Source organism: Crotalus tigris, unplaced genomic scaffold (assembly GCF_016545835.1).
Source record: "Crotalus tigris isolate CLP2741 ecotype Arizona unplaced genomic scaffold, ASM1654583v1 scf7180000020497.760770, whole genome shotgun sequence".
Classification (NCBI taxonomy): Eukaryota; Metazoa; Chordata; class Lepidosauria; order Squamata; family Viperidae; genus Crotalus; species Crotalus tigris.
In genome coordinates, this window is record NW_024098046.1 from 627,323 (window position 1) to 652,763 (window position 25,441).

Consider the following 25,441-nt stretch of genomic DNA (forward strand, 5'->3'; position numbering starts at 1 on the left):
TCACTCGGTTTGATCACGTGTCTGGGGAGACGCGGGGACTGGCTGACCCCACGCCGGCAGGGGAAGACGGGCAGGGTGGTTTCGTAGTGCAGCCGGCCACGCCCGGGCTGAGCCTTGGAGGTGTCGGAGCGTAGGCAAAGCGCGGCTCCTCCTGAGCATGGGCAAAGCGCAAATCCTTCTGAGCGTAGGCAAAGTGCAAATCCCTCTGAGCGTGGGCAAAGCGCCGCTCCTTCGGAACATAGCCAAAGTGCCGCTCTTTCTGAGCATGAGCAAAGCGTAGCTCCTCTGAGCATGGGCAAAGCGCCGCTCCTTCGGAACATAGCCAAAGTGCAGCTCCTTCTGAGCACGGGCAAAGCGTAGCTCCTCTGAGCATGGGCAAAGCGCCGCTCCTTCTGAACATAGCCAAAGAGCAGCTCCTTCTGAGCATGGGCAAAGCTTAGTTCCTCTGAGCATGGGCAAAGCGCCGCTCCTTCTGAACATAGCCAAAGTGCAGCTCCTTCTGAGCATGGGCAAAGCGCCGCTCCTTCTGAGCATGGGCAAAGCGTAGCTCCTCTGAGCATGGGCAAAGCGCCGCTCCGTCTGAACATAGCCAAAGTGCAGCTCCTTCTGAGCACGGGCAAAGCGTAGCTCCTCTGAGCATGGGCAAAGCGCCGCTCCTTCTGAACATAGCCAAAGAGCAGCTCCTTCTGAGCATGGGCAAAGCTTAGTTCCTCTGAGCATGGGCAAAGCGCCGCTCCTTCTGAACATAGCCAAAGTGCAGCTCCTTCTGAGCATGGGCAAAGCGCCGCTCCTTCTGAGCATGGGCAAAGCGTAGCTCCTCTGAGCATGGGCAAAGCGCCGCTCCTTCTGAACATAGCCAAAGTGCAGCTCCTTCTGAGCACGAGCAAAGCGTAACTCCTCTGAGCATGGGCAAAGCGCCGCTCCTTCTGAGCATACCCAAAATGCAGCTCCCTCTGCAAGCAACCTAATGATTAATTCTGTCCGGCCCGGACGCCCCGTCTAGTTTTAGCCGGAAAGCACGAAGCTCGGCGTTCGATGCCTTCTCCCGGCCAGACGCTTCAATCAGCGGCGCTCCTGGAAGACAAGAAAAAAAAAAACCTCTGCAGGGAAGGGAGGTCTCTGCTCCAACAGCCCCGCGAGGTAGGCCGGCCGAGTCAGAAACGCGTCTTCCCCAGCCCGGCACGGATGAGCTTTCCTTTCGTCTCGGCCACCGCCCGCTTTCCTCCTCGTGCGCATTCCGGCCGGCGCGGCAATTGCAGCGCCGCCCTTACTCGGGGATTTACGGGAGAGCCTCCTCAGCCAATCACGGGCCGCCTCCGCCGCGGCCCCGCCCCCTCCCGGGCTCCATGTGCCTTATAGAGGCGCAGCAGCCGCTTCCTCCGCCAAAGGCGAGCGAGCGCCTCGCCGGGGAGTTGCGAGGGGGGTGTTTCGCCGTCCGTCCATCCGATCTCGGGGTGGGGGGGGGGGAAAAGCGCAGCCTGGCCGGCGGAGCTGCGGAACCACCAGCGGGATTGTGCCAGCCTGGCCTTAGCCGGAGGAGCCCTCTCCCCCCTTCTGGATCGCGGGTGGCGTCCGGACCAGCCCCGGGAAGGGGCCGCGCCCCGACGGCGGGGGCGGCTACATGGCCTCTGGGTGCCCCTGGCGGGGATGCGCGCCTCGCCAGCGCTGAGCCTTGGTCGGGGACCGTCCTCCGGCGGGCGGCAGGCGGTCCCGGCTCGGTCCCCGTCCGGCCCGCGTCATGAGCCGCCTGGACATCGCGGTGGAGCTGCTGATGGCCGGGCTGGCCATCGCGGGCAACGTGCTGGTCTGCTGGGCGGTGGCGCTGAACAGCCGGCTGAAGACGGCCACCAACTACTTCCTGGTCTCGCTGGCCGTGGCCGACGTGGCCGTGGGGCTGCTGGCCATCCCCTTCGCCGTGACCATCAGCGTGGGCTTGACCACCGACTTCCACGGCTGCCTCTTCCTGGCCTGCTTCGTGCTGGTGCTCACCCAGGGCTCCATCTTCAGCCTGCTGGCCGTAGCCGTGGACCGCTACCTGGCCATCAAGATCCCGCTTAGGTAAGGGCGGCGGGTGGCCGGGCTCGCTGGCTTGAGCCGCGCATCTTGGCCGGGCTTGCTTTGCGGAGGGCGCTGGAGCAAAGGAGGGGGGTTGGACTAGATGACCTCCCGGGTCCCTTTCAGCCCTGTTTGGTTAGCAGAGGAGGGGGGCTGATGCTCTCCAGAAAGAGAGAGAGAGAGAGATGCAGAGAGAGAGGGAGAAAGAGGGGGAGAGAGAGAGAGGGAGAGAAGAGGGGGGGGAGGAGAGAGAGAGAGGGAGAGAAAGAGAGAGGGGGGGAGAGAGGGGGAGAGAGAGAGAGAGAAAGAGAGAGAGAGTCAAACAGAGAAAGAGAGAGAGAGATGCAGAGAGAGAGGGAGAGAGAGGGGGAGATAGAGAGAGAGGGAGAGAAAGAAAGAAAGAAAGAAAGAAAGAAAGAGAGAGAGAGATATGCAGAGAGAGAGGGAGAGAGGGGGAGAGAGAGAGAGGGAGAGAAAGAAAGAAAGAAAGAGAGAGAGAGAAAGAAAGAAAGAAAGAAAGAAAGAAAGAAAGAAAGAGAGAGATATGCAGAGAGAGAGGGAGAGAGAGAGAGAGAGGGAGAGAAAGAAAGAAAGAAAGAGAGAGAGAGAGGGAGAGAGAGAGGGAGAGAGAGGGAGAGAAAGAGAGAGGGAGAGAAAGAAAGAAAGAAAGAAAGAAAGAAAGAAAGAAAGAGAGAGAGAGAGATATGTAGAGAGAGAGGGAGAGAGGGGGAGAGAGAGAGAGGGAGAGAAAGAAAGAAAGAAAGAAAGAAAGAAAGAAAGAAAGAAAGAGAGAGATATGCAGAGAGAGAGGGAGAGAGAGAGAGAGGGAGAGAAAGAAAGAAAGAAAGAGAGAGAGAGGGAGAGAGAGAGGGAGAGAGAGGGAGAGAAAGAGAGAGAGGGAGAGAAAGAAAGAAAGAAAGAAAGAAAGAGAGAGAGAGAGAGAGAGAGAGAGATGCAGAGAGAGAGAGGGGGAGAGAGAGAGAGGGAGTCAAACAGAGAAAGAGAGAGAGGGGGAGAGAGAGGGAGAGAAAGAAAGAGAGAGAGAGAGAGTCAAACAGAGAAAGAGAGAGAGAGATGCAGAGAGAGGGAGAGAGAGGGGGAGAGAGAGAGGGAGAGAAAGAAAGAGAGAGAGGGAGAGAGAGGGGCAGAGGGGCAGAGAGAGAGAAAGAGAAAGAGACAGTCAAACAGAAAGAGAGAGGGAGAGAGAGAGAGGGAGGGGGAGAGAGGAAGAGAGAGGGAGGGAGAAAGAGGGAGGGAGAGAGGCAGAGAGAGTCAAAGAGAGAGAGAGAGAAGAGAGAGAAAGAGAGAGAGAGAGATCATGCAGCTAGCCATCCTCCAGCATTGGATGAAAGAAGAAGCTGGACCACCAGCCCTTTTGCAGGCTTTGGTGGGTGGGGGTTGGGCTGGATGACCTCAAGGGTTCCTTTCAATTCTAGGATTCAACTTGGTCAATAGGATAGGATGGAGAATCACCTCCAGGGCTGTGTAAAGAAAGTCAAGATGGCAGCAATGATAATGTTGGGAGGGGGCATCTTTGTGGCAGCCCCCCCCCTGTCCTCTCTCCCTTCCAGAGGCGGGGAATTCCCAGGGTTTGAACCCTCGTGGCTTCCAAACGTCAAGCGGTCCTCGACTTACAACCGTTCATTTAGTGACCGTTCACAGTTACAACCACCCCAAAAAAGAGTGAATAATGAGTGTTTTTCACACTCATGCAACCATGGCAACATCCGCTAGGGTCACCTGACCAAAATCCAGACGCTTGGCCACTGACTCGTATTTATGACGGTTGCAGTGTCCCGGGGGGGGGGCGGGAGATATCACACGATCTTCTTTTTGCGACCGTCTGACCAGCCAAGTCAATGGGAGGGAAGCCCGATTCACTTAACGACCGGGTTACTAACGCCTCAACTGCAGCGATTCGCTTAAGAGCGGTGGCAAGGACGGTCGTAAAGTGGGGCAAAATGCACTTAGCCGCCGTCTCGCTTAGCCACAGAAATGTCGTGGGCTCCGTCGTGGTTGTAAGCCGAGGGCTCCCTGTGCATTTGAGCCAAATGAAAAGCTTAGCGGAGGGGGGGGGCTTTGGGAAGACCCAGCCACCAAGATTGTAAGCTAAGATAGACTGCTCCTACCCCAGCAGAACCATCGCTGCCTTCCCAAGGAGCCTTGAGAATCATCGTAAACAGAAACTGACAGATGTCTCGGCCCTTAATTAGTCAACATCTATTATTAGCTGCATACAACCCTCGGATTTGAACAAAAGGAGGCAGGGCTTTTGTGTTCCTAAGTGCACGTTGCAAGGAAGGGGCGCCACTCTGCAATTTTAGCCTCCCCAGAGCCGCCTTAGGCCCATTTGCCAGGTGAGAAAACTGAGGCGGAGAGAAAGGAGGCCACCAGGAGCAGCTTTGCACATTCCTCAGCAAAGGGGAGAGGGGCTTTTGCTGAGAAATGTGCAGTGCTGCTCTGGGTGGCCTCCTTTCCTCCGCTCAGAGAGAGGAAACCCTGCCCTCAGGAGGGCGGGCACGACTCTTGGGAGCTGTGCAACTCACCGCTACTGGAATTTCCCGAGAGCCGCACTTGTGAGGCAAATCACTGCAGTTGTTAAATGAGTAACCCGGTCGTTAAGTGAATCTGACTTCCCTCCATTGACTTTGCGTGTCAGAAGGTCGCAAAAGGGGATCACGTGACACCCCCGGGACACTTGCAACCGTCATAAGTACATGCCAGTTGCTTAGCCTCTGAATTTTGATCATGAGACCACGGGCATGGTGAAAGGGTCATAAGTGCAGACATTGTAAATGCAAATGGTCACTTAGAAGTCGAGGAGTATTTTTAAAAAAAGCTTTTTACCTTAAGCTGGGAGAGCCTAAAGGAAATTTGCATCCTGGTTCACACAAGAAGCTAAACTCAGATTCACCATCCTGGTTTGTATATGGTGCAGCACCGGCCCCATCAAACCTCCGATGGTTTCCCTCAAAAAGTCGCTTTCCCCCCCCCCGTGCCCTTGTAACTTTGAATGGTTACTAAATGTACTGCTGCAGCTTGAGGACTCGGTTCACCAAAGCCCTAAAGTTGGAAGGAGCGCTTGAGGTCATCCAGCCCAACCCCGCCCACCATGATGTCCAGGGGTCCAGCTTCTTGAACACAATCCCACCAAAGGGAGAACCCCCCCCCCCACACACACCTCTCCAGGCTGGAGTTTCTCTTTCCCAAATCCACCCGGAACCCGGAATTAAGGGTCCGGGGGGGTGTACCCCCCCTTTTCAGAGGTTTCAACTTATCCTACACCCATGTTGTAGTGTCCTTACACGTCGCTTGTCCTTAAAATTCCTCCTTGTTATTGAAAGTGACCGGCTTGGATCAACATCCCAGATGGTCTGCCAAAAATATGAATGGGAATGATTCCCCCCCCCTTCTTCTTCTTCTTCTTCTTCTTCTTCTTCTTCTTCTTCTTCTTCTTCTTCTTCTTCTTCTTCTTCTTCTTCTTCTTCTTCTCTCCTTCTCCTTCTCCTTCTCCTTCTTCGCCTTCTTCGCCTTCTCCTTCTCCTTCTCCTTCTCCTTCTTCTTCTTCTTCTTCTTCTCTCCTTCTCCTCCTCCTCCTCCTCCTCCTTCTCCTTCTCCTCCTCCTTCTCCTTCTTCTTCTTTTCCTCCTCCTCCTCCTCCTCCTCCTCCTCCTCCTCCTCCTCCCTCCTTCCTCCTTCCTCCCTTCTCCTTCTCCTTCTCCTCCTTCTTTTTTGGCAAAAAAGAAAAAAAGCAAATTTATATTGTTGTCCCAAATACAGCCGCTGTATTTTTTCACAGTCTTTGGCTGAAGGCCTGATGCTCTTTTGCGTGAAGTTCATCTGAAGGGGTGGGGCAGCTGTTCCTCTTCCTTTCTGAGAAGCCCCCCCCCACATACACACACCTTGCTTGACTGTGTGTGTGTGTGTGTGTGTGTGTGTGTGTGTGTGTGTGTGTGTCATCCGGGGCAGGCCACAGATTTTTTTTGCATCCAGCAAAAGGGGAACCATTTTCAGACGGTGCATCGGTTCGGAACACCGCTTTGTGGCAATCTTTCCACACACACACCTTGCTTTTCTCTCTCTCTCTCTCTCTGTATGTGTGTGTGTGAGTGTGATCGGGGGGGGGGGCACAGATTTTTTTCCAACCAGCAAAAGAGGGAACCGTTTTCAGACGGTGCATCGGTTCGGAACACCATTCGTGGCAATCTTTCCACACACACACCTTATAATAATAATAATAATAAAGTTGGAGGGGACCTTGGAGGTCATCTAGTCCAACCCTCTGCTCAGGCAGATAACCCTATACTATTTCGGATAAATGGCTGTCCAGTCTCTTCTTAAAAACTTCCAGTGTTGGAGCATTCACCGCTTCTGGAGGCAAGGAGTTCCACTGGTTAATTGTTCTGTCAGGAAGTTTCTCCTTAGTTCTAGGTTGCTTCTTTCTTTGGTTGTCTATGTGTGTGTGTATGTCTCTCTCCCTCCCCCCCTCTCTCTTTTTCTCTCTCTCTGTTTGTGTGTTTGTGCATCATCTGGGCGGGGGCACAGATTTTTTCCGACCAGCAAAAGAGAGAAGTGTTTTCGGTGTATCAGTTCGTGGCAATGTTTGCCAATCGGGCGTTGCTTTTGGCAGCTGGCACTACCAGTCCCATTAGCCCCAGCCAGCTGGGCATGATGGGGGTGGCAGTCTGAAACCCAGGCTGGGAGTTGTCTTTCTACCCTCCGCGGCAGAAGAGGCCAGAAAAAGCAGAACTGAGGGCACTTAACCGCCAGCACAGTGTATTGTACAAGCACACACTTCCGCACAAGGATCCAGGCTCTGCAAACCAGTTTTTGCCTGGAGGAAGGTGGCGCAAAACTTTAATTTTTTTTTTTTAAAAAAAACCAATAACAAATTTTTAAATGGATTTAAATAAATACATGTAAACAATTAAGTTGTAAAAAATGTAAAGAATTCCATTTTAAGCAAACGGAAACAGTTACATTTAAATCAATGTAAACAGCTATATTTCAGCGAATGTAAATAATTACATTTGGAATTCATTTAAACCATTACATTGTGAATGCTCTGAAACGATTACATTTTAAATGTAAACAATTACATGTTAAATAAACATAAAGGATTGCATTGGAAATAAATTTAAATCACTCTACTTTCAGTTCATTGAAACCATTCCATTTTGAATGCATTGCAACAATTAAGATTTAAATGTATATAGGTTACCTTTTAGATAGATTTAAATGATTACTTTTCAGAATAGAATAGAATAGAATACAATACAGTACAATACAATACAATAGAAAATATAGAATAGGATAGGATAGGATAAGATAGGATAGAATAGAATAGAATAGAATAGAATAGAAAATATGGAACGGAACACAACAGAATAGAATAGAAAATATGGAATGGAATGGAATGGAATGGAATGGAATAGAATAGAATAGAATAGAATAGAATAGAATAGAATAGAATAGAATAGAATAGAATAGAGCTGGAAGGGACCTTAGAGGTCTTCTAGTCCAGCCCCCTGCTCAAGCAGGAGAACCTATACCATCTCAGACAAATCTCCAGTGATGGCATGCCCACAATTTCTGGGGGTGTGCAATAGTATTTAACTTTGTTCAAATGACACTTTGAATGCCTGTAAATCATTGAGACTTAAATGCATTTAAGCGATTAAGTTTTAAAGAGATTTAAACGTTTGCATTTTAAAGCAAGGTAAACAATTAAACTTCAAACAAAATGATTCAGTCGTAACTGAATTTAAACCATTTCATTTTGAATAAAATGTAAATAATAAAAATTTAAATACATTTCATTACCTTTTCAATACATTTAAATAATTACATTTTAAAGAAATTTAAATAAATGCATATCCCCTTTCCTTTCTCCGGGTTTTCAAGCTCTTCAGCAATATAATCCTTCCTATATAATCCCATAGGATTACAGGCTGGAGAAAAAAAAAAAAAACCCGGTCCGGATTTCGCCTTTGGGCGCACCGGAAGGACTGCGAAATTGCTTGATTATTTCCTTATTAATTTATTCAGGGCTGGCAGCTGATGGGTTGTGTGTTGCAAAGTTGTGAATAAATTCAGTGCAGAGCCTCAATTCAACCCGATGCAGTGGGATAACGGTACAAACGTTGGCCTGAAGCTTCATTTCTAGCTGCGGGGAGACGATGCCCAGGTTTCTGGTGGCGTCACTCGATCTCGCACCAAAGGCACAGTTGCTTAGCTTTGGGCAAACCCAGGCCTCTTTGGTCTTACTATTACAGGCAGTCCTCGGCTTAGAGCAGTACCATTTAGTGACCACTGAAAAAAGGGATTTGGGAGTGTTTTTCACACTTAACGACTGGTCATGCGATCAAAATTCGGACGTTTGGCAAACTGCCTCGTATTTATGACAGTTGCAGCGTCCTGGGAGGGGTCCTTGGATCCCCTTTTTGTGACTTTCTGATAAGCAAAATCCATGGGGGGGGGAGGAAGAAGCAGGATTCGCTTAACGGCATCCAAATAACTTAATAACTGCAGTGATTCGCTTAACGGCCACAGGAAGAACCGTCGTAAAAGGGGGCGCTTTAACAGCTGTCTCCCTTAGCGACAAAAACGTTGGGCTGAATGGTGTTTGTAAGTCAGGGACCGCCCATTAGTATGATTTAGAAAGGAAGGTAGGAGAGGAAGGGAATGGAGTGTGCCGCGAAAGGGCAAAGCGAATTGGCCGGCTGAGGAATTCTGGGAGTTGAAGTCCACCCGTCTTAACCTTGCTGAGGTTGGGAATTGCTGCTTTAAAACCATAATAATAATAAAAAAAACCTTCTAGAGGGCAAATCCAGTTGTTTACCATTGCACGGTGCGTGTGTGTTACGATTTGGCAAAAAGTTGTCGTGTTTTTCCCATCTGCGGGTGGCGATTGACGTTCCCAACGTCATCTCGCACCCGGTGCCTGGGTCAACCATCTCACCGCACATTTGGCTCCCTTTGGCTTTTGCTGGGATCTTCTCGGAAACGTCCTGGAGCAAAAAAAAAATGGATTTGTTCAGCCGTGGAATCTTGTGGCAGGGAGTTCCACCGGCTGTGCCTCCCCGGTGGCCGTTTTTAGCCTGCAAATGGAAACCTCTTGTGGCGCCGAAGCAGACAAAGGAAAGGAAAGTCAGACTGACGCATGTTGGGGACGGGAAAGGGGTTAATCCGATTTGCACCCTCTAAGCTGGGATGAAACCGTCATCTGCCGATTAGAGAGGACAAAACTCGGATCAGAGACTGTTCCCTGGATGTGCCTCAGACGGTTCCCTGACCCTGATCTGCCTCGTTGGGTGTTTTTCAACCTCGGCTACTTTAAGCTGTCTGGAGCCCAATTCCCAGAATTCGGTCGCTGGATTGATGGCTGGAGGATTCTGGGAGTTTAAAGCCCCAGAAGGTCTTACAGTTTTAAAGGCTGAGAAGCTGACCGAAAAGTCACTGGAGACATGTAGGCAGGGTGAGAACGCAGAACCCTGGACCTATCGGCCAAAATAGCAGTTTCCTTCCTTCCTTCCTTCCTTCCTTCCTTCCTTCCTTCCTTCCTTCCTTCCTTCCTTCCTTCCTTCCTTCCTTCCTTCCTCCCTCCCTCCCTCCCTCCCTCTCACTTTCCCCTTCCTTCCTTCCTTCCTTCCTTCCTTCCTTCCTTCCTTTTTTCTGACACTCCTTCCTCCCTCCCTCCCTCCCTCCCTCCCTCTTTCTTTCTTTCTTTCTTTCTTTCTCTTTCTTTCTTTCTTTCTTTCTTTCTTTCTTTCTTTCTTTCTTTCTTTCTTTCCCTCCCTCATCTCTCTTTCTTTCTGCCCTTCAATCTCTCATGTCCCAAAGATGCATTTTCAAGAGGCAACTGGACTTTCTTGTTTTTCTTTGAACACGTTTCGCTTCTCATTCAATCTCTCGTCTTTCCTTCTTTCTTTCACTCATCTCTCCTTCTTTCATCTTTCAGTTTTTCCTTCCTTCATTCCTCTCTCCCTCTCTCTCCCTCCCTCTCCCCTTCCTTCCTTCCTCCCTTCCTTCCTATCCCCTCCCTCCCTCCTTTCTCCCTCCCTCCTCCCTCCATCTTTCCTCCCTCTCCCCTTCCTTCCTCCCTTCCTCCCTGCATCCCTCCCTCCTTCCTTCCTGCCTATCCCCTCCCTCCCTTCCACCCTCCTTCCCTCCTTTCTTCCTCCCTCCCTCCCACCTTCCTTCCTCCCTCCATTCCTCTCTTCCTCCCTCCATGCTTCCTTCTCTTCCTTCCTGAGCTGGGAGGAAGGGACTCTGGTGGTCTTCTAGACCAGCCCCCTACTCAAGTACGAGACTATATAACAGAGCTGGGAGGAAGGGACTTTAGATGACCTCCATGGTCCTTTCCAGCCCTATGTGGAAGGAAGGAAGGAAGGAAGGAAGGAAGGAAGGAAGGAAGGAAGGAAGGAAGGAAGGAAGGAAGGAAGGAAGGAAGGAAGGAAGGAAGGCAAAATAAGAGTTGGAAGAGATCCTGGAGGTCATCTAGTCCAACCCCCTCCTGAAGCTGGAGTCCCTATAGCATTTCAGACAAATGATTGTCCAATCTCTTCCTAAAAACGTCCAGTGATGGAGAGGGAGGGAGGGAAGGAAGGAAGGAAGGAAGGAAGGCAGGCAAAGCAAAATAACAGAGTTGGAAGGGACCTTGGAGGTCATCTAGTCCAACCCCCTGCTCATGCAAGAGATCCTATACCATGTCTGGTAAAAGGGTATCCAATCTCTTCTTAAAAACCTTCAGTGATGGAGCACCTGCAGCTTCTGGTGGCAAGCGGTTCCACTGGTTAACTGTTCTCGCAGTTAGGAAATTTCTCCTTCTTTCTCCACTGGATCCCTCCGTGATTTTATTAAGTCAAAACTGGGCCGTACGAATTTTGATGCGGAGAAATTAGCTGGCTTGATCGACCCAGCAGCTGTTTCCCCTTATTATTATTATTAGACAGGAACTTGGGCTGTTATGTCTCCAGCTGTTCCGCGATGCCCTAAAATGGGAAATGTGTTTCTCTTACTCCCCCAACCCCAGAATAAAATTAGTGTGTTTCGTTGGGGTTAGGGCGAGCAAGGGGAAAAAAAAAAAGAAGATGAGAGGATTTATTTTTAAGAAGTAGGAAAACATCTCTTTCGCAGACAAAGCCAGGATGGGAGACTACAACTTCATCAATAAAAGAGAAAAAAAATTCAAGGTATTGAAACGAGAATGTGGGCATCATTATGTGCCATTGTGCAACTGCAGGAGATGTTGTGGACCTGGTTGTGATGTGGTTGGGGCTCCTGTCAGTCTCCTATAGATAGAAAAGCTGGAGGCTGATGGGAATATTTCTTTTTCACTTTCCCATTTTCTTCCTTCCTTCCTTCTCTTTTTTACTTTCTCATTTTCTCTTTCCTTCCTTCCCTTCTTCCTTCCTTCCCTCCTTCCTTCCCTCCCTCCTTCCTTCCTTCCCTTTTTCACTTTTCCTTCCTTCCTTCCTTCCTTCCTTCCTTCCTTCCTTCCTTCCTTCCTTCCTTCCCTTTTTTAACTTTCTTGCTTTGTTTACTTCCTTCCTTCTTTCACTTTCCTGTCTTCCTTCCTTCCCTTTTTTACTTTCTTGTTTTCCTTCCTTCCATCCTTCCTCCCTCCCTCCCATCTTTCACTTTCTTGTTTTCCTTCCTTCCTTTCCTCTTTTCACTTTCTTGTTTTCCTTCCTTCCCTTTTTTACTTTCTTGTTTTCCTTCCTTCTATCCTTCCTCCTTCCCTCCCTCCCTTCCATCTTTCACTTCCTTCCTTCCTTTCTTCTTAACTTCCTAACTTCCTTTCCTCTTTTCACTTTCTTGTTTTTCTTCCTTTCTTTTTACTTGTTTTCCTTCCTTCCTTCCATCCTTCCTCTCTCCCTCCCTTCCTTCCATCTTTCACTTTCTTGTTTTTCTTCCCCTTCCCCTCTCCTTCCCCTCTCCTCCCTCCCTCCCATCTTTCCCTTCCTTCCTTCCTTCCTTTCTTCCTAACTTCCTAACTTCCTTCCTTTTTCTCCTTCCTTCCTTCCCTTTTTCTCCTTCCTTCCTTTCTTGCTTCCTTCCTTCCCTCTCCCTTCCTCCCTCCCTCCCATCTTTCCCTTCCTTCCTTCCTTCCTTTCCTTCCTAACCCTCTCCCTAACTTTCCCCTCCTTCCTTCCTTTCTCCTTCCTTCCTTCCCTTTTTCCTCCTTCCTTCACTTTCTTGTTTTCCTTCCTTCCTCCTCCTCTCCCTCCCTCTTTCACTTTCTTGTTTTCCTTCCCTTTCCTCTTTTCACTTTCTTGTTTTCCTTCCTTCCTTCCTTCCTTCCTTCTATCCTTCCTCCTTCCCTCCCTCCCTTCCATCTTTCACTTCCTTCCTTCCTTTCTTCTTAACTTCCTAACTTCCTTTCCTCTTTTCACTTTCTTGTTTTTCTTCCTTTCTTTTTACTTGTTTTCCTTCCTTCCTTCCATCCTTCCTCTCTCCCTCCCTTCCTTCCATCTTTCCTTCCTTCCATCTTTCCCCTCCTTCCTTCCTTCCTTCCTTCCTTCCTTCCTTCCTTCCTTCCTTCTCCTTCCTTCCTTTCCTTCCTTCCTTCCCTCTGTTTTCCTTCCTTCCATCTTTCCCCTTTCCTTCTTCTTCCTTCACTTTCTTGTTTTCCTTCCTTCCATCCTTCCTCTCTCCCTCCCATCTTTCACTTTCTTGTTTTCCTTCCTTCCTTTCCTCTTTTCACTTTCTTGTTTTCCTTCCTTCCTTTCCTCTTTTCACTTTCTTGTTTTCCTTCCTTCCTTCTATCCTTCCTCCTTCCCTCCCTCCCTCCATCTTTCACTTCCTTCCTTCCTTCTTCTTAACTTCCTAACTTCTTTCCTACTTTCTTGTTTTCTTCCTTTCTTTTTACTTCCTTCCTTCCTTCCATCCTTCCTCTCTCCCTCCCTTCCTTCCATCTTTCACTTTCTTGTTTTTCTTCCCTCCTTCCTTCCCTCTCCCCTTCCTCCCTTCCTCCCTCCCTCCATCTTTCCCCTTCCTTCCTTCCTTCCTTTCTTCCTAACTTCCTAACTTCCTTCCTTTTTCTCCTTCCTTCCTTCCCTTTTTCTCCTTCCTTCCTTTCTTGCTTCCTTCCTTCCCTCTCCCTTCCTCCCTCCCTCCCATCTTTCCCTTCCTTCCTTCCTTCCTTCCTTCACTTTCTTGTTTTCCTTCCTTCCCTCTCCCTTCCTCCCTCCCTCCCTCCCTTCCTTCCATCTTTCCCCTCCTTCCTTCCTTCCTTCCTTCCTTCCTTCCTTCCTTTCCTCTTTTCACTTTCTTGTTTTCCTTCCTTCCATCCTTCCTCTCTCCCTCCCATCTTTCACTTTCTTGTTTTCCTTCCTTCCTTTCCTCTTTTCACTTTCTTGTTTTCCTTCCTTCCTTTCCTCTTTTCACTTTCTTGTTTTCCTTCCTTCCCTTTTTTACTTTCTTGTTTTCCTTCCTTCTATCCTTCCTCCTTCCCTCCCTTCCTTCCATCTTTCACTTCCTTCCTTCCTTTCTTCTTAACTTCCTAACTTCCTTCCTTTTTCTCCTTCCTTCCTTCCCTTTTTCTCCTTCCTTCTTTTCTTGCTTCTTTCCTTCCCTCTCCCTTCCTTCCTCCCTCCCTCCCATCTTTCCCTTCCTTCCTTCCTTCCTTCACTTTCTTGTTTTCCTTCCTTCCCTCTCCCTCCCTCCCTCTCACTTTCCCCTTCCTTCCTTCCTTCCTTCCTTCCTTTCTTCCTAACTTCCTTCCTTTCTTTCCTCTTTTCACTTTCTTGTTTTTCTTCCTTTCTTTTTACTTTCTTGTTTTCCTTCCTTCCATCCTTCCTCTCTCCCTCCCATCTTTCACTTTCTTGTTTTCCTTCCTTCCTTCCTTTCCTCTTTTCACTTTCTTGTTTTCCTTCCTTCTATCCTTCCTCCTTCCCTCCCTCCCTTCCATCTTTCCCTTCCTTCCTTCCTTCCTTCCTTCCTTCCTTCCTTCCTTCCTTCCTTCCTTCCTTCCTTCCTTCCTTCCTTCCTTTCCTCTTTTCACTTTCTTGTTTTTCTTCCTTTCTTTTTACTTTCTTGTTTTCTTTCCTTCCTTCCTTCCTCCCTCCCTCCCTTCCTTCCATCTTTCACTTTCTTGTTTTCTTTCCTTCCTTTCTTCCTCCCTCCCTCCCTTCCTTCCATCTTTCACTTTCTTGTTTTCCTTCCTTCCTTTCTTCCTTCCCTCTCCCTTCCTTCTTCCCTCCCTCCCTCCCTCCCTCTCTCATTAGTCATGGGGATTCTCCCCCCCCCCAATGTTTCTAGGTTTGGGGGCAAGGAACTTTTTTTCAGAAAGGTCTTTCCTGGGGGTGAAGAGTGAAAAAAAGCAGGGGGAAGTTTCTTTGTTTAGGATCCAAGCCAGGTTTTTTATTTCCTGTTTTGAGCTTTGTAGAAAAAAAAAATCCAATTTTTTTGTTAATGGCGTTATCGCAGGTCACTAACAAGCCATGAGCGAAGAAGTTGAGGCCATGGCATCTTGCCTCCCCTTCTGTCTTGCCGAAGTGGAGTGGAAGAGATGGTTTTCCAGAAACTGTTCGCCAGAATGTTTTCTGCTCCAGAGCAGCTGGAAGCTTCCTGTCTAAAATGTGGATTATTTTATACCATTATTATGCTACTTGTCTGAGATGGTATAGGTTTTCCTGCTTGAGCAGGGGGCTGGACTAGAAGACCTCCAAGGTCCCTTCCAGCTCTATATTCTATTCTGTTCTGTTCTATTATTTTCTCCTATTCCTATTCTATTCTATTCTATTCTATTCTATTCTATTCTATTCTATTCTATTCTATTCTATTCTATTCTATTCTATTCTGTTCTGTTCAATTCAATTCTAAATTCTATTCTATTCTAAATTCTATTCTATTCTATATTCTATTCTATTCTATTCTGTATTCTGTTCAATTCAATTCTAAATTCTATTCTAAATTCTGTTCTATTCTCTGTTCTATTTTATTCTATTCTATTCTGTTCTATTCAATTCTATATTCTATTCTATTCTATTCTATTCTATATTCTGTTCTGTTCAATTCAATTCTAAATTCTGTTCTATTCTATTCTGTTCTGTTCTGTTCTGTTCCGTTCCATTTCATTCTATTATTTTCTCCTCTATTCTATTCTATTCTATTCTATTCTATTCTATTCTATTCTATTCTATTCTATTCTATTCCATTCCATTCCATTCCATTCCATTCCATTCCATATTTTCTATTCTATTCTATTCTATTCTATTCTATTCTATTCTATTCTATTCTATTCTATTCTATTCTATTCTATTCTATTCTATTCTATTCTTCATTCTATTCTATTCTATTCTACCTAATGCAATTTATGTTGGTCAGCTTCACTGAAATAACTCCTCCGTTCATGAGCAAAACTGGGACCAAGATATTCATTGCTAAGCAAAGCTGTTCAGTGAGTTGCCTCTGATTCTACGACCTTTCTCGCCACAGTTATTAAGCGAATCACTGCAGTTATTAAGTGAATCGCTTGGTCATTAATCGAATCCATGTCCCCCCATCTTAACTTGGTTTGTCAGAATCTGGCCTTGAAGGTGTCCGATGGCAATCGCGTGACCCCGGGACATTGCGACCATCATAAATACGAGCCGGTTGCCCAGTGTCTGTATTTTGATCACGTGATCTTGAGGATGCTGCAACGGTCGTAAGTGTGAAAAACTCAGTCCTAAGTCACTTTTTTCAGTTCCATCGTAACATCCAACGGTCACTAAATGAATCGTCAGTCAAGGACTACTTGTAATTGATTTCCCCCCCTCCCCCAAAGTCTAAGGTTCAAGTTAGTCCTCAACTTACATAACGGCACTGAAAAAAAATGACTTAGGACTGTTTTTCACACTTACGACCATTGCAAGTCACATGATCAAAATCCAGACGCTTGGCAACTGACCGGTAATTATGACGGTTTCAGTGTGATCCCCTTTTGTGACTTTCTGACGAGTAAAGTCAATGGGGAAAGCCAGATTCACTTAACAACCGTGTTACTAACTTAACAACTGCAGTGATTCACTTAACAACGGTGGGGGCAAAGCTGACTTGACGAGTGTCTCGCTTAGCAACAGACATTTTGGGCTCAATTGTAGTCGTAAGTTGAGGACCAGCTCTATTGTTAGGCTGTTTTACATTTTCCTCGCTTCGTTCTTCTTTTAGCGGAGAGCACATCCCTTTCAACCTGTTTTAAAATTAAGTTTTAATTTATTTACAGTTAGATAAACAATTCAATCCATCCATGCATTTCTAGGCACGTATGCAATTTATTTCCCTGCAATTTATTTCCCCACGGAATCTATTGAAGCTGAGAACCTAAAGTATGAATGGCATTTCTTAGCATAATATTGTGCTTTTGATAGTTGCAGCCGAGGAAAAAAAACACGACTGAAATATTTTAAAGATATAATATGCAGTGTTGTCTTTAGAAAAAAAAAAAAAAAAGGAAGATTTTGGGTTAAAATACATTTATGGTGGGAGAAAAGGACCAAAAAACAAACAGACTTTAAACCAGAATTACTTTCGGGAGGAATAATGGGAGCTAATGACGAGAAAGATGGCAGATATTTAATACTACACATACAAACGTTGTATTTGCCCAACATTGGAAAAATGAAAACTTACCAGCTGAAGAAGTAGTTAATAATTAAGTAATTAAGAAAATTCTAGAGTGTGCAGAAATGGATAGATTGACTTTAAAGATAAAAGAGACTCGGTGTACTTTAGAACATGGGATAACTTCTTTTTTTATTATTATTAAAAAGTTTTGTAAAAATTACAATGTAAACCAAAATCAACCCACTCAAAAACTCCCTCTCCCTCCCCCACTTCCCAGAGCTGAGTACAGGGTTACAAATATGATAATCATAATCTAACTAACATTAACCAACTATATAAATAACCAAGTCCATAATGCGCTTTAACTCCCCTTTAACATAAATATAAACAAATTGAAAATAAATATAATAATAATAAAAACATAAACAAGTTGATATCCTAATTATTAAACAATACAATCTCCAAATTGTTAAACAATACTAATACTAAAAATAATAATAATATCATAATAATACTCTAAAATTCACTCATAGGCTAAATGAAACTTTTTAGTCAGAACATGGGATAACTTCTATCCATGGCTAGAAAGATGAATTAGAGAGAAAGGAATGTGATATATAATTTTGAATATACATTAACAAGAAGGAAGCTAAGGAGGGATGAATTGACATATTGTTTATGATAATTAACTCTTATCTATTACTGTTTGTTAAACACACGAACCCAGACATTATGCTGTTTGCTAAATATTGAGAATGTTATTTGGAAAAACCTCAACCCTAACCCTAATCCAGACCCCACCTTATTCCTAACCCTATAAAAACTAATAAAATCTATATAAAAAAAAGGGTTTTGTTCAGCGTGAAACGGATCTTGAATTGAACTCTGTCAAGTTTTAATTGCAAAGATCTGCACAAAGGAAGGTTGACGCTTTCTCAGAAGCGCACATTAAAAAAAAAAAAAAAGAAGGGTCAGAGATTTCCATTGTTGCAGTGTGGCTGTCGTCTTGCCTTTGTGGACACCTTTCCACCAGATACACCAGTGAGTAATTTTACTTCTCCTGATCAGTTACACTGGCTTGGAACTTGTGTCCAGGTCTGGATATCAGTGGAGATTCTCAATCAACCCAGGTCACGATTGTCCCATGTGAATGCTCCAACGTTGGAAGGTTTTAGGAAGAGACGGGACAGCCCTTTGTCGGAAATGGTTGAGCAGGGGGCTGGACTAGATGACCTCCAAGGTCCCTTCCAACTCTGTTATTCTGCTATCCTCCCTCCCCCCTCCCTCCCTCCCTCCTTCCTCTTTCTACAGCTTCTTCTCCTTCCCTCCCTCCCTCCGTTCCTTCCCCTTTCTACTGCTTCTCCTTCCTTCCTTCCTTCCTTCCTTCCTTCCTTCCTTCCTTCCTTCCTTCCTTTCCTGCCTTCCTTCCCTTTACTGCTTCTTCCTTCCTTCCTTCCTTCCTTCCTTCCTTCCTTCCTTCCTTCCTTCCTTCCTTTCCTTCCTTCCTTCCTTCCTTCCTTCCCTTTACTGCTTCTTCTCCTTCCTTCCTTTCCTTCTTTATCACTAGAGATTTTCAAGAAAAAATTGGACAGCCGCTTATCTGGAATGGAATAGGGTCTCCTGCTTGAGCAAGGGGTTGGACTAGATGACCTCCAAGGTCCCTTCCAGCTCTGTTATTCTGCTATCCTCCCTCCCCCCTTCCTCCCTCCCTCCTTCCTCTTTCTACAGCTTCTTCTCCTTCCCTCCCTCCCTCCGTTCCTTCCCCTTTCTACTGCTTCTTCCTTCCTTCCTTCCTTTCTTTCTTCCTTCCTTCCTTCATTTCCTGCCTTCCTTCCCTTTACTGCTTCTTCCTTCCTTCCTTCCTTCCTTCCTTCCTTCCTTCCTTCCTTCCTTCCTTCCTTCCTTTCCTTCCTTCCTTCCCTTTACTGCTTCTTCTCCTTCCTTCCTTCCTGCCTTCCTTCTCCATCACTAGATTTTTTCAAGAAAAGATTGGACAGCCACTTATCTGGGGTTGGACTAGATGACCTCCGAGGTCCCTTCCAGCTCTGTTATTTTGTGATGTGCCTTTCCAAAAGGCAACTGGACTTTCTTGGTTTTTTTTCCTCCCCCCTTGAAAACGTTTCGCTTCACATCCTTCTCAGAACTGAAGAAGCTTCTTGGATGAGAAGCGAAACAATTTCAAAGAAAAAAACCAAGGAAGGTTTTTTTGTTTTGTTTTGCTTTTTTAAAGAAAGTAAGAAAAACAGCCAGGCTGTTGATCCTCCTGTGCTAACCCCAGTTCCTGGGAAGAATCCAGGAGAGAAGTAAGCTAGAACTAAGGAGAAGCTTCCTAACAGTGAGGACAATTAACCAGTGGAACTCCTTGCCTCCAGAAGTCGTGGATGCTCCATCCCTGGAGGTTTTCAATAAGAGATTAGACAGCTATTTGTCTGGAATGGGTGTAGGGTCTCCTGCCTGAGCAGGGGGTTGGACTGGATGACCTCCGAGGTCCCTTCCGACTCTGTTATTCTGTTATAAGTCTGGTTGCCTTTTGGAAATGCAGCTTTGGGCCAGATCTGGATGATTGATTGAAGTGCCATTCGATCAGTCTTTTTTATAAGGTGGTGACCAAAACTGGGTGCAGTATTCCTGTCTTTCTTTCTTTCTTTCTTTCTTTCTTTCTTTCTTTCTTTCTTTCTTTCTTTCTCTTTCTTTCCTTCCTTCCTTCCTTCTCTCTGTTTTTCTTTCTTTCTTTCTTTCTTTCTTTTCCTTCCTTCCTTCCTTTCTTCCCTCCCTCCCTCCCTCCCTGTCTTTCTTTCTTTCTTTCTTTCTTTCTTTCTTTCTTTCTCTCTCTCTCCCTTTTTTCTTTTCTTGCGTTCTTTTCTTTCTCTTTTTCTTTCCTTCCTTCCCCCTCTCTCTCTTTCTTTCTTTCTTTCTCTTTTTTCTTTCCTTCCTTCTCTCCATTTCTTTCTTTCTTTTCCTTTCTTTTCTTTCCTTCCTTTCTTCTCTCCCTTTCTTTCCTTCCTTCCTTCTTTCTTTCTGTTTATTTCCTTCCCTCTCTCTCCCTTTCTTTTCCTTCCTTCCTTTCTTTCTTCTCTCCCTTTCTTTCTTTCTTTCTTTCTTTCTTTCCTTCCCTCTCTCTCTCCCGTTCTTTCTTTCTTTTCCTTTCTTTCCTTTCCTTTCTTCTCTCCCTTTCTTTCCTTCCTTTCCTCTCTCTCTCTTTCTTTCTTTCTTTCTTTCTTTCTTTCTTTTTCCTTTTTTCCTTTCTTTCTTTTCTTTCCTCCCCTTCTTTCTTCTCCCTTTCTTTCTTTCTTTCTTTCTTTCTTTCTTTCCTTCCTTCCTTCCTTCCTTCCCCCTCTCTCCCTTTCTTTCTTTCTTTCTTTCTTTCTTTCTTTCTTTCTTTCTTTCTTTCTTTCTTTCTATCTTTCTTTCTTTTTCTTTCTTTCTTTCAACACTCCGCCATCTTCTCAGGAACCTTCTCCTGCACCAAAGGGTCCATTTCACGTCTTCAAAGTCCTCCAGATCTAAACACCACCAGCCTTTTCAAGAGACACCAAGCAGAGTTCAGAGGCCTGGAAAGCATCCAGGCCGGAACAGCTCGGGAGACCGATCACGTTTCCCTTGTCAGTGGGAAGAGCGATTGAAGGCAGGAGGACAGACAGCCTGTAAAGTATCTGTTACGTGCTGGAGTGAGCATGTTCTGCTTTGACGGGCAGGGCAGGACGGGGAACAATAGCATTCAAAGAAAGGCACAGAGGATGGAGTTTTTCCAATGGAACTGGATTGCTGGCATTATTCGGATTGACTTAAGATATTGCGGCACTAAGGGATGAGATAGATGACCTTAGAGATTCCACCCGGCTTTTATATTTTATTAGAATCAGAATCAGAATAAGAGCTGGAAGGGATCTTGGAGAACTTCAACACCCGGCTCAAGCAGGAGATCCTAGACCAGGGGTGGGCAGTCTTGGCTCTTTCATGACTCGTGGACTTCAACTCCCAGAATTCCTGAGCCAGCATGGGGGAACTATGGCCCCTTCATGATTTGTGGACTTCAACTCCCAGAATTCCTGAGCCAGCATGGGGGAACTATGGCCCCCTTCATGACTGGTGGACTTCAACTCCCAGAATTCCTGAGCCAGCATGGGGGAACTGTGGCCCCCTTCATGACTGGTGGACTTCAACTCCCAGAATTCCTGAGCCAGCATGGGGGAACTGTGGCCCCCTTTATGACTTATGGACCAACTCCCAGAATTCCTGAGCCAGCCATGCTGAGGAGAAATGGAGAAGTTTCCATGCTGAACCATGCTGGCTCAGGAATTCTGGGAGTTGAAGTCCATGAGTCATAAAAGAGCCAAGGTTGCCTACCCCTGCCCTATACCATTTCAGATAGGTGACTGTCCAGTCTCTTCTTAAAAACCTCCAGTGATGGAGCACTCACAACTTCTAGTAGCAAGCCGTTCCACTGGTTAATTTTCTCGCTTTTAGGAAGTTTCTCCTTAGTTCCAGGTTGCTTCTCTCCTAGATTAGTTTCCATCCATTATAAGAACCCCTTTTTACCACACCCTTCGTTGACATTCTGAGATCTGGAATTTCAGATCACTCAAGAAAATAAGCCAAGCCATGTACCGCATTAATGTAGGATATTACAGTATTAAGTAAGGGATGAGATAGATGACTTTAGAGATCCCACCCGGCTTGTATATTTTATTATGATGACCCCTCTCTACCGTCCCCTTCCTGGCCATTCAGTCATTTCTTGGGCTAATTGAGACAGGAATTGAGACTGAATCTCATCGAGCAAATGGGTTCTTCAACTTTGAGTAGAATAGAGCTGGAAGGGACTTTGGAGGTCATCTAGTCCAACCCCCTGCTCAGGCAGGAAAGCCTATACCATTTCAGACAAATGGCTGTCCAGTCTCTTCTTAAAAACTTCCAGTGTTGGAGCATTCAACGCTTCTGGAGGCAGGTTGTTAATAATAATAATAATAAAGTTGGAAGGGACCTTGGAGGTCATCTAGTCCAACCCCCTGCTCAGGCAGGAAACCCTACACCATTTTGGACAAATGGCTGTTCAGTGTCTTCTTAAAAACCTCCAGTGTTGGAGCATTCACCGCTTCTGGAGGCAGGTTGTTCCACTGGTTAATTGTCCTCACTGTCAGGAAGTTTCTCCTTAGTTCTAGGTTGCTTCTCTCTTTGGTTAGTTTCCATCCATTTTTTTTTTTTTTGGTCTTGCCTTCAGGCACTTTGGAGAATAAGTGGACCCCCCACTTCTTTGGGGCAGCCCCTCAAATATTGGAAGACTGCTGTCATGTCTCCCCCCCCCCCGTGACATATGGACTCTATTTTCTATTGCATATTTCTTAGCCCACCAGTTTAGGTTGAGTTTCCAACCGTAAGAGTTCAAGCGATGACAATTCCCTTTCCAAATATTGTGGGTTTTTCTTTCTTTCTTTCTTCTTCAAAGTTCGTCTTCCTTAACACAAGTTCACCGTCAGGGTTCCAAGTAAAAGCGGAGCAAAACCGCACACGTACACACCCCGCGCTCACAAAGACCCACAGCACTCAAGTCACATTTTCCAAAGTCTTATTTTTTTTTTCACCTCGTCCCCCTCAAAAAATCAGCCACACCAACACTCTTCTTTTTTGACTCCTCTCATTTCCGAACACTGTTCAAATAAAAAAATAATAATTTGGTTAAACGGTCGGAAAGAGGGCCGGGGTGGGGGATGAAAAACACAACGTCCTGCGGCTGGCTGTTTGAAAGCCTGTAAAAATAAAACTTTTATTTATATATATATATATATGTCCTTAATAGTTATAAAAATATGAATATATATATTTGTTTTCTGAGGTTTTCGCGGGTGTTTGTATGTAGGTCTTTGGTTGTTCGGGTTTTCTCCCGCGTAAAATTGGAAGTGTCTTGGCGACGTTTCGACGAAGTCCCATTCGTCATCTTCAGGCTGGTGTTTTCAGCTTCGTGCTGCTGCTTGAAGCAAGAAGCTGAAAACACCAGCCTGAAGATGACGAATGGGACTTCGTCGAAACGTCGCCAAGACACTTCCAATTTTATGCGGGAGAAAACCCGAACAACCAAAGACCTATATATATATATAAAAGAAATATTCAAGATATGAATGAGAACGCCACATATAAAAGAAATATTCAAGATATGAATGAGAACGCCACCCGTTCAAATCAGCATTGCTGGACTGGGTTTCAGGTTACAGATCATCCTTCACTGGCTAAGCAAGACAGTTGCTAAGTTGACTAATTTTGCAACCTTTCTCAGGGCAGCTGGCAGCGAATCGCTGCGGTTCTTAAATGAATCGTGTGGCCGTTAAGTGAATCTGGCTCCCCCCATCGATTTTGCTTGTCGGAAAGTCGCAAAAGGGGATCACGTGACACCCCCGGGATGCCGCACCCGTCATAAATAGGATTCAGTTGCCAAGTGTCTGGATTTTGATCCAGTGACAGTGGGGGGGCTGCAACGGTCGTAAGGGTGAAAAATGGTCATAAGTTATTGTTTTTCAGCGCTGTTGTCATTAAATGAATAGTTGTAAGTTGAGGACTAGCTGTATTGCTTGTGCTGGAGCTTTGCTCTTTCTTTTTCTTTCTTTCCTTCCTTCCTTCTGAGACTCCTTTTTTCCTACTCCTTTCTTCCTCCTTCCCTCTCTCCTTTCTTCCCCATTTTCTTCTTCCTTCCTTCCGACACTTCCTCCCTCCGTCCTTCCCTCCTTTCCTTCCTTCTGACACTCCTTCCTTCCTTCCAACTTTATTTCCTTCCTATACTTCCTTCCTTCTGACACTTTCCTTCCTTCCTCCCTCCCTCCTTCCTTCCTTCCCCTATTTTCTTTCTTCCTCCTTCCTTCTGACATTCTTCCTTCCTTCTGACCTTCCTCTTCTTTCTTTCTTTCTTTCTTTCTTTCTTTCTTTCTTTCTTTCTTTCTTTCTTTCTTTCTTTTTTTCTTCCTTCCTTTCTTTTTCTTTTTTCTTTTCTTGCATTCTCTTTTTCTTTCCTTCCCTGTTTTTTCTTTCTTTCTTTCTTTCTTTCTTTCTTTCTTTCTTTCTTTCTTTCTTTCTTTCTTTCTCTTCCTTCCTTCCTTTCTTTTTCTTTTTTCTTTTCTCTTTCTCTTTTTCCTTCCTTCCCTGTTTCTCTTTCTTTCTTTATTCTTTCTCTCTTTTCTTTCTCTTTCTTTTCGTTCTTTCTCTTTCTTTTCTTTCCTTCCTTCCTTCCCTCTTTTCTTTTTTCTTTTTTCCTTCCTTCCTTCCTTCCTTCCTTCCTCCCTTCCTTCTTTCTTTCTCTCTCTTCTTTCTTTCTTTCTTTCTTTCTCTTTCTTTTCATTCTTTCTCTTTCTTTTCTTTCCTTCCTTCCCTCTTTTCTTTTTCCTTCCTTCCTTCCTTCCTTCCTTCCTTCCTTCCTTCCTTCCTTCCTTCCTTCCTTTCTTTCTTTCTTTCCCACCCATCACGTAGCAAAAGTCGGGAAAGTGTGAATTTATAATGAGTGCCTCCCCAGGGTTGAAGGATAGAAACGGCAGGGCGAGAAATCCGAAACTCGAGAGGATGCTGAATTCCACAGCGGATTCTGCAACTGGGCCAGGACTAATTTGGGGTGCAGCTCAGCGGTCGGACGGGTTCAGCCAGCAGCTTTGATGGGAGAGGAGAAGGCAGGGAGGGGAAGACAAATTAGCAGACGCTTTTTCTGATGGGGAGCGTGGATCTCCAGATGCCAAGCGAAAGGCACGGAAATGGGCCTGGGAAGTTTGCTAGCGCCAGTCACAGGGATCCATTCCCCCCCCCCCCTTGCTTTTTTTTTCCTTCTAGGAAGGAAATTTAAAGACCAAAATGAGCCTGGTTTGACAGTAACGATGCAATTAAACAGATTTATAACTGGGATAAGAGTGAGCTAAAAGTGAAAAGGGAAGCGGAGGTGAATCCTTTGAGTTAGTATTACTAGAGAGGACTGGTTCTCCACCTTGGCTGCTTTAAGATGGGTGGACTTCAACTCCCAGCATTCCCTAGCCAGCATGGCTGACTGGGGAATGCTGGGAGTTGAAGTCGACCCATTTAAAACATGCTAGCTGGGAATTCTGGGAGCTGCTCCTCATTTTAAAGCAGGCTGGCTGGGGGATTCTGGGAGTGGAAGCCCATCCTTCTTAAAGCATGGCTGGCTGGGGGAATTCTGGGAGTGGAAGCCCACCCCTCTTAAAGCATGCTGGCTGGGGGATTCTGGGAGTTGAAATCCACCCCTCTTAAAGCATCCTAACTGGGGGATTCTGGGAGTGGAAGTCCACCCCTCTTAAAGCATCCTGACTGGGGGATTCTGGGAGTGGCACCCATCTTAAAGCAGGCTGGCTGGAGGATTCTGGGAGTGGAAGTCCAGCCCTCTTAAAGCAGGCTGGCTGGGGGATTCTGGGAGTGGAAGTCCCCCCCCCTCTTAAAGCAGGCTGGCTGGGGAATTCTGGGAGTGGAAGCCCACCTCTCTTAAAGCATGATGGCTAGGGGATTCTGGGAGCGGAAGTCCACCCCTCTTAAAGCAGGCTGGCTGGGGGATTCTGGGAGTGGAAGCCCACCCCTCTTAAAGCATGATGGCTAGGGGATTCTGGGAGCGGAAGTCCACCCCTCTTAAAGCAGGCTGGCTGGGGGATTCTGGGAGTGGAAGCCCACCCCTCTTAAAGCATGATGGCTAGGGGATTCTGGGAGTGGAAGCCCACCCCTCTTAATGCTTCCAAAGTTGGGAGACACTGCTTCAGAGTTGGATAATAATACTAATACTAATAACGTTGGAAGGGACCTTGGAGGTCATCTAGTCCAACCCCCTGCTCAGGCAGGAAACCCTATACCATTTCAGACAA

The 25,441-nt window shown here is 46.1% G+C and overlaps 1 protein-coding gene across 1 annotated transcript in view; it reads left to right on the plus strand.

Moving 5' to 3' along the window:
- The first annotated feature begins 1,473 nt into the window (after positions 1-1,473).
- Positions 1,474-25,441, plus strand: part of ADORA2B (adenosine A2b receptor) — a 36,143-nt gene continuing 12,175 nt past the window's right edge. The window contains exon 1 of the mRNA XM_039366951.1: positions 1,474-2,058. Coding sequence (XP_039222885.1) covers positions 1,739-2,058 — 320 coding nt within the window. The 5' untranslated portion in view covers positions 1,474-1,738. The remainder of the gene's footprint in view (positions 2,059-25,441) is intronic.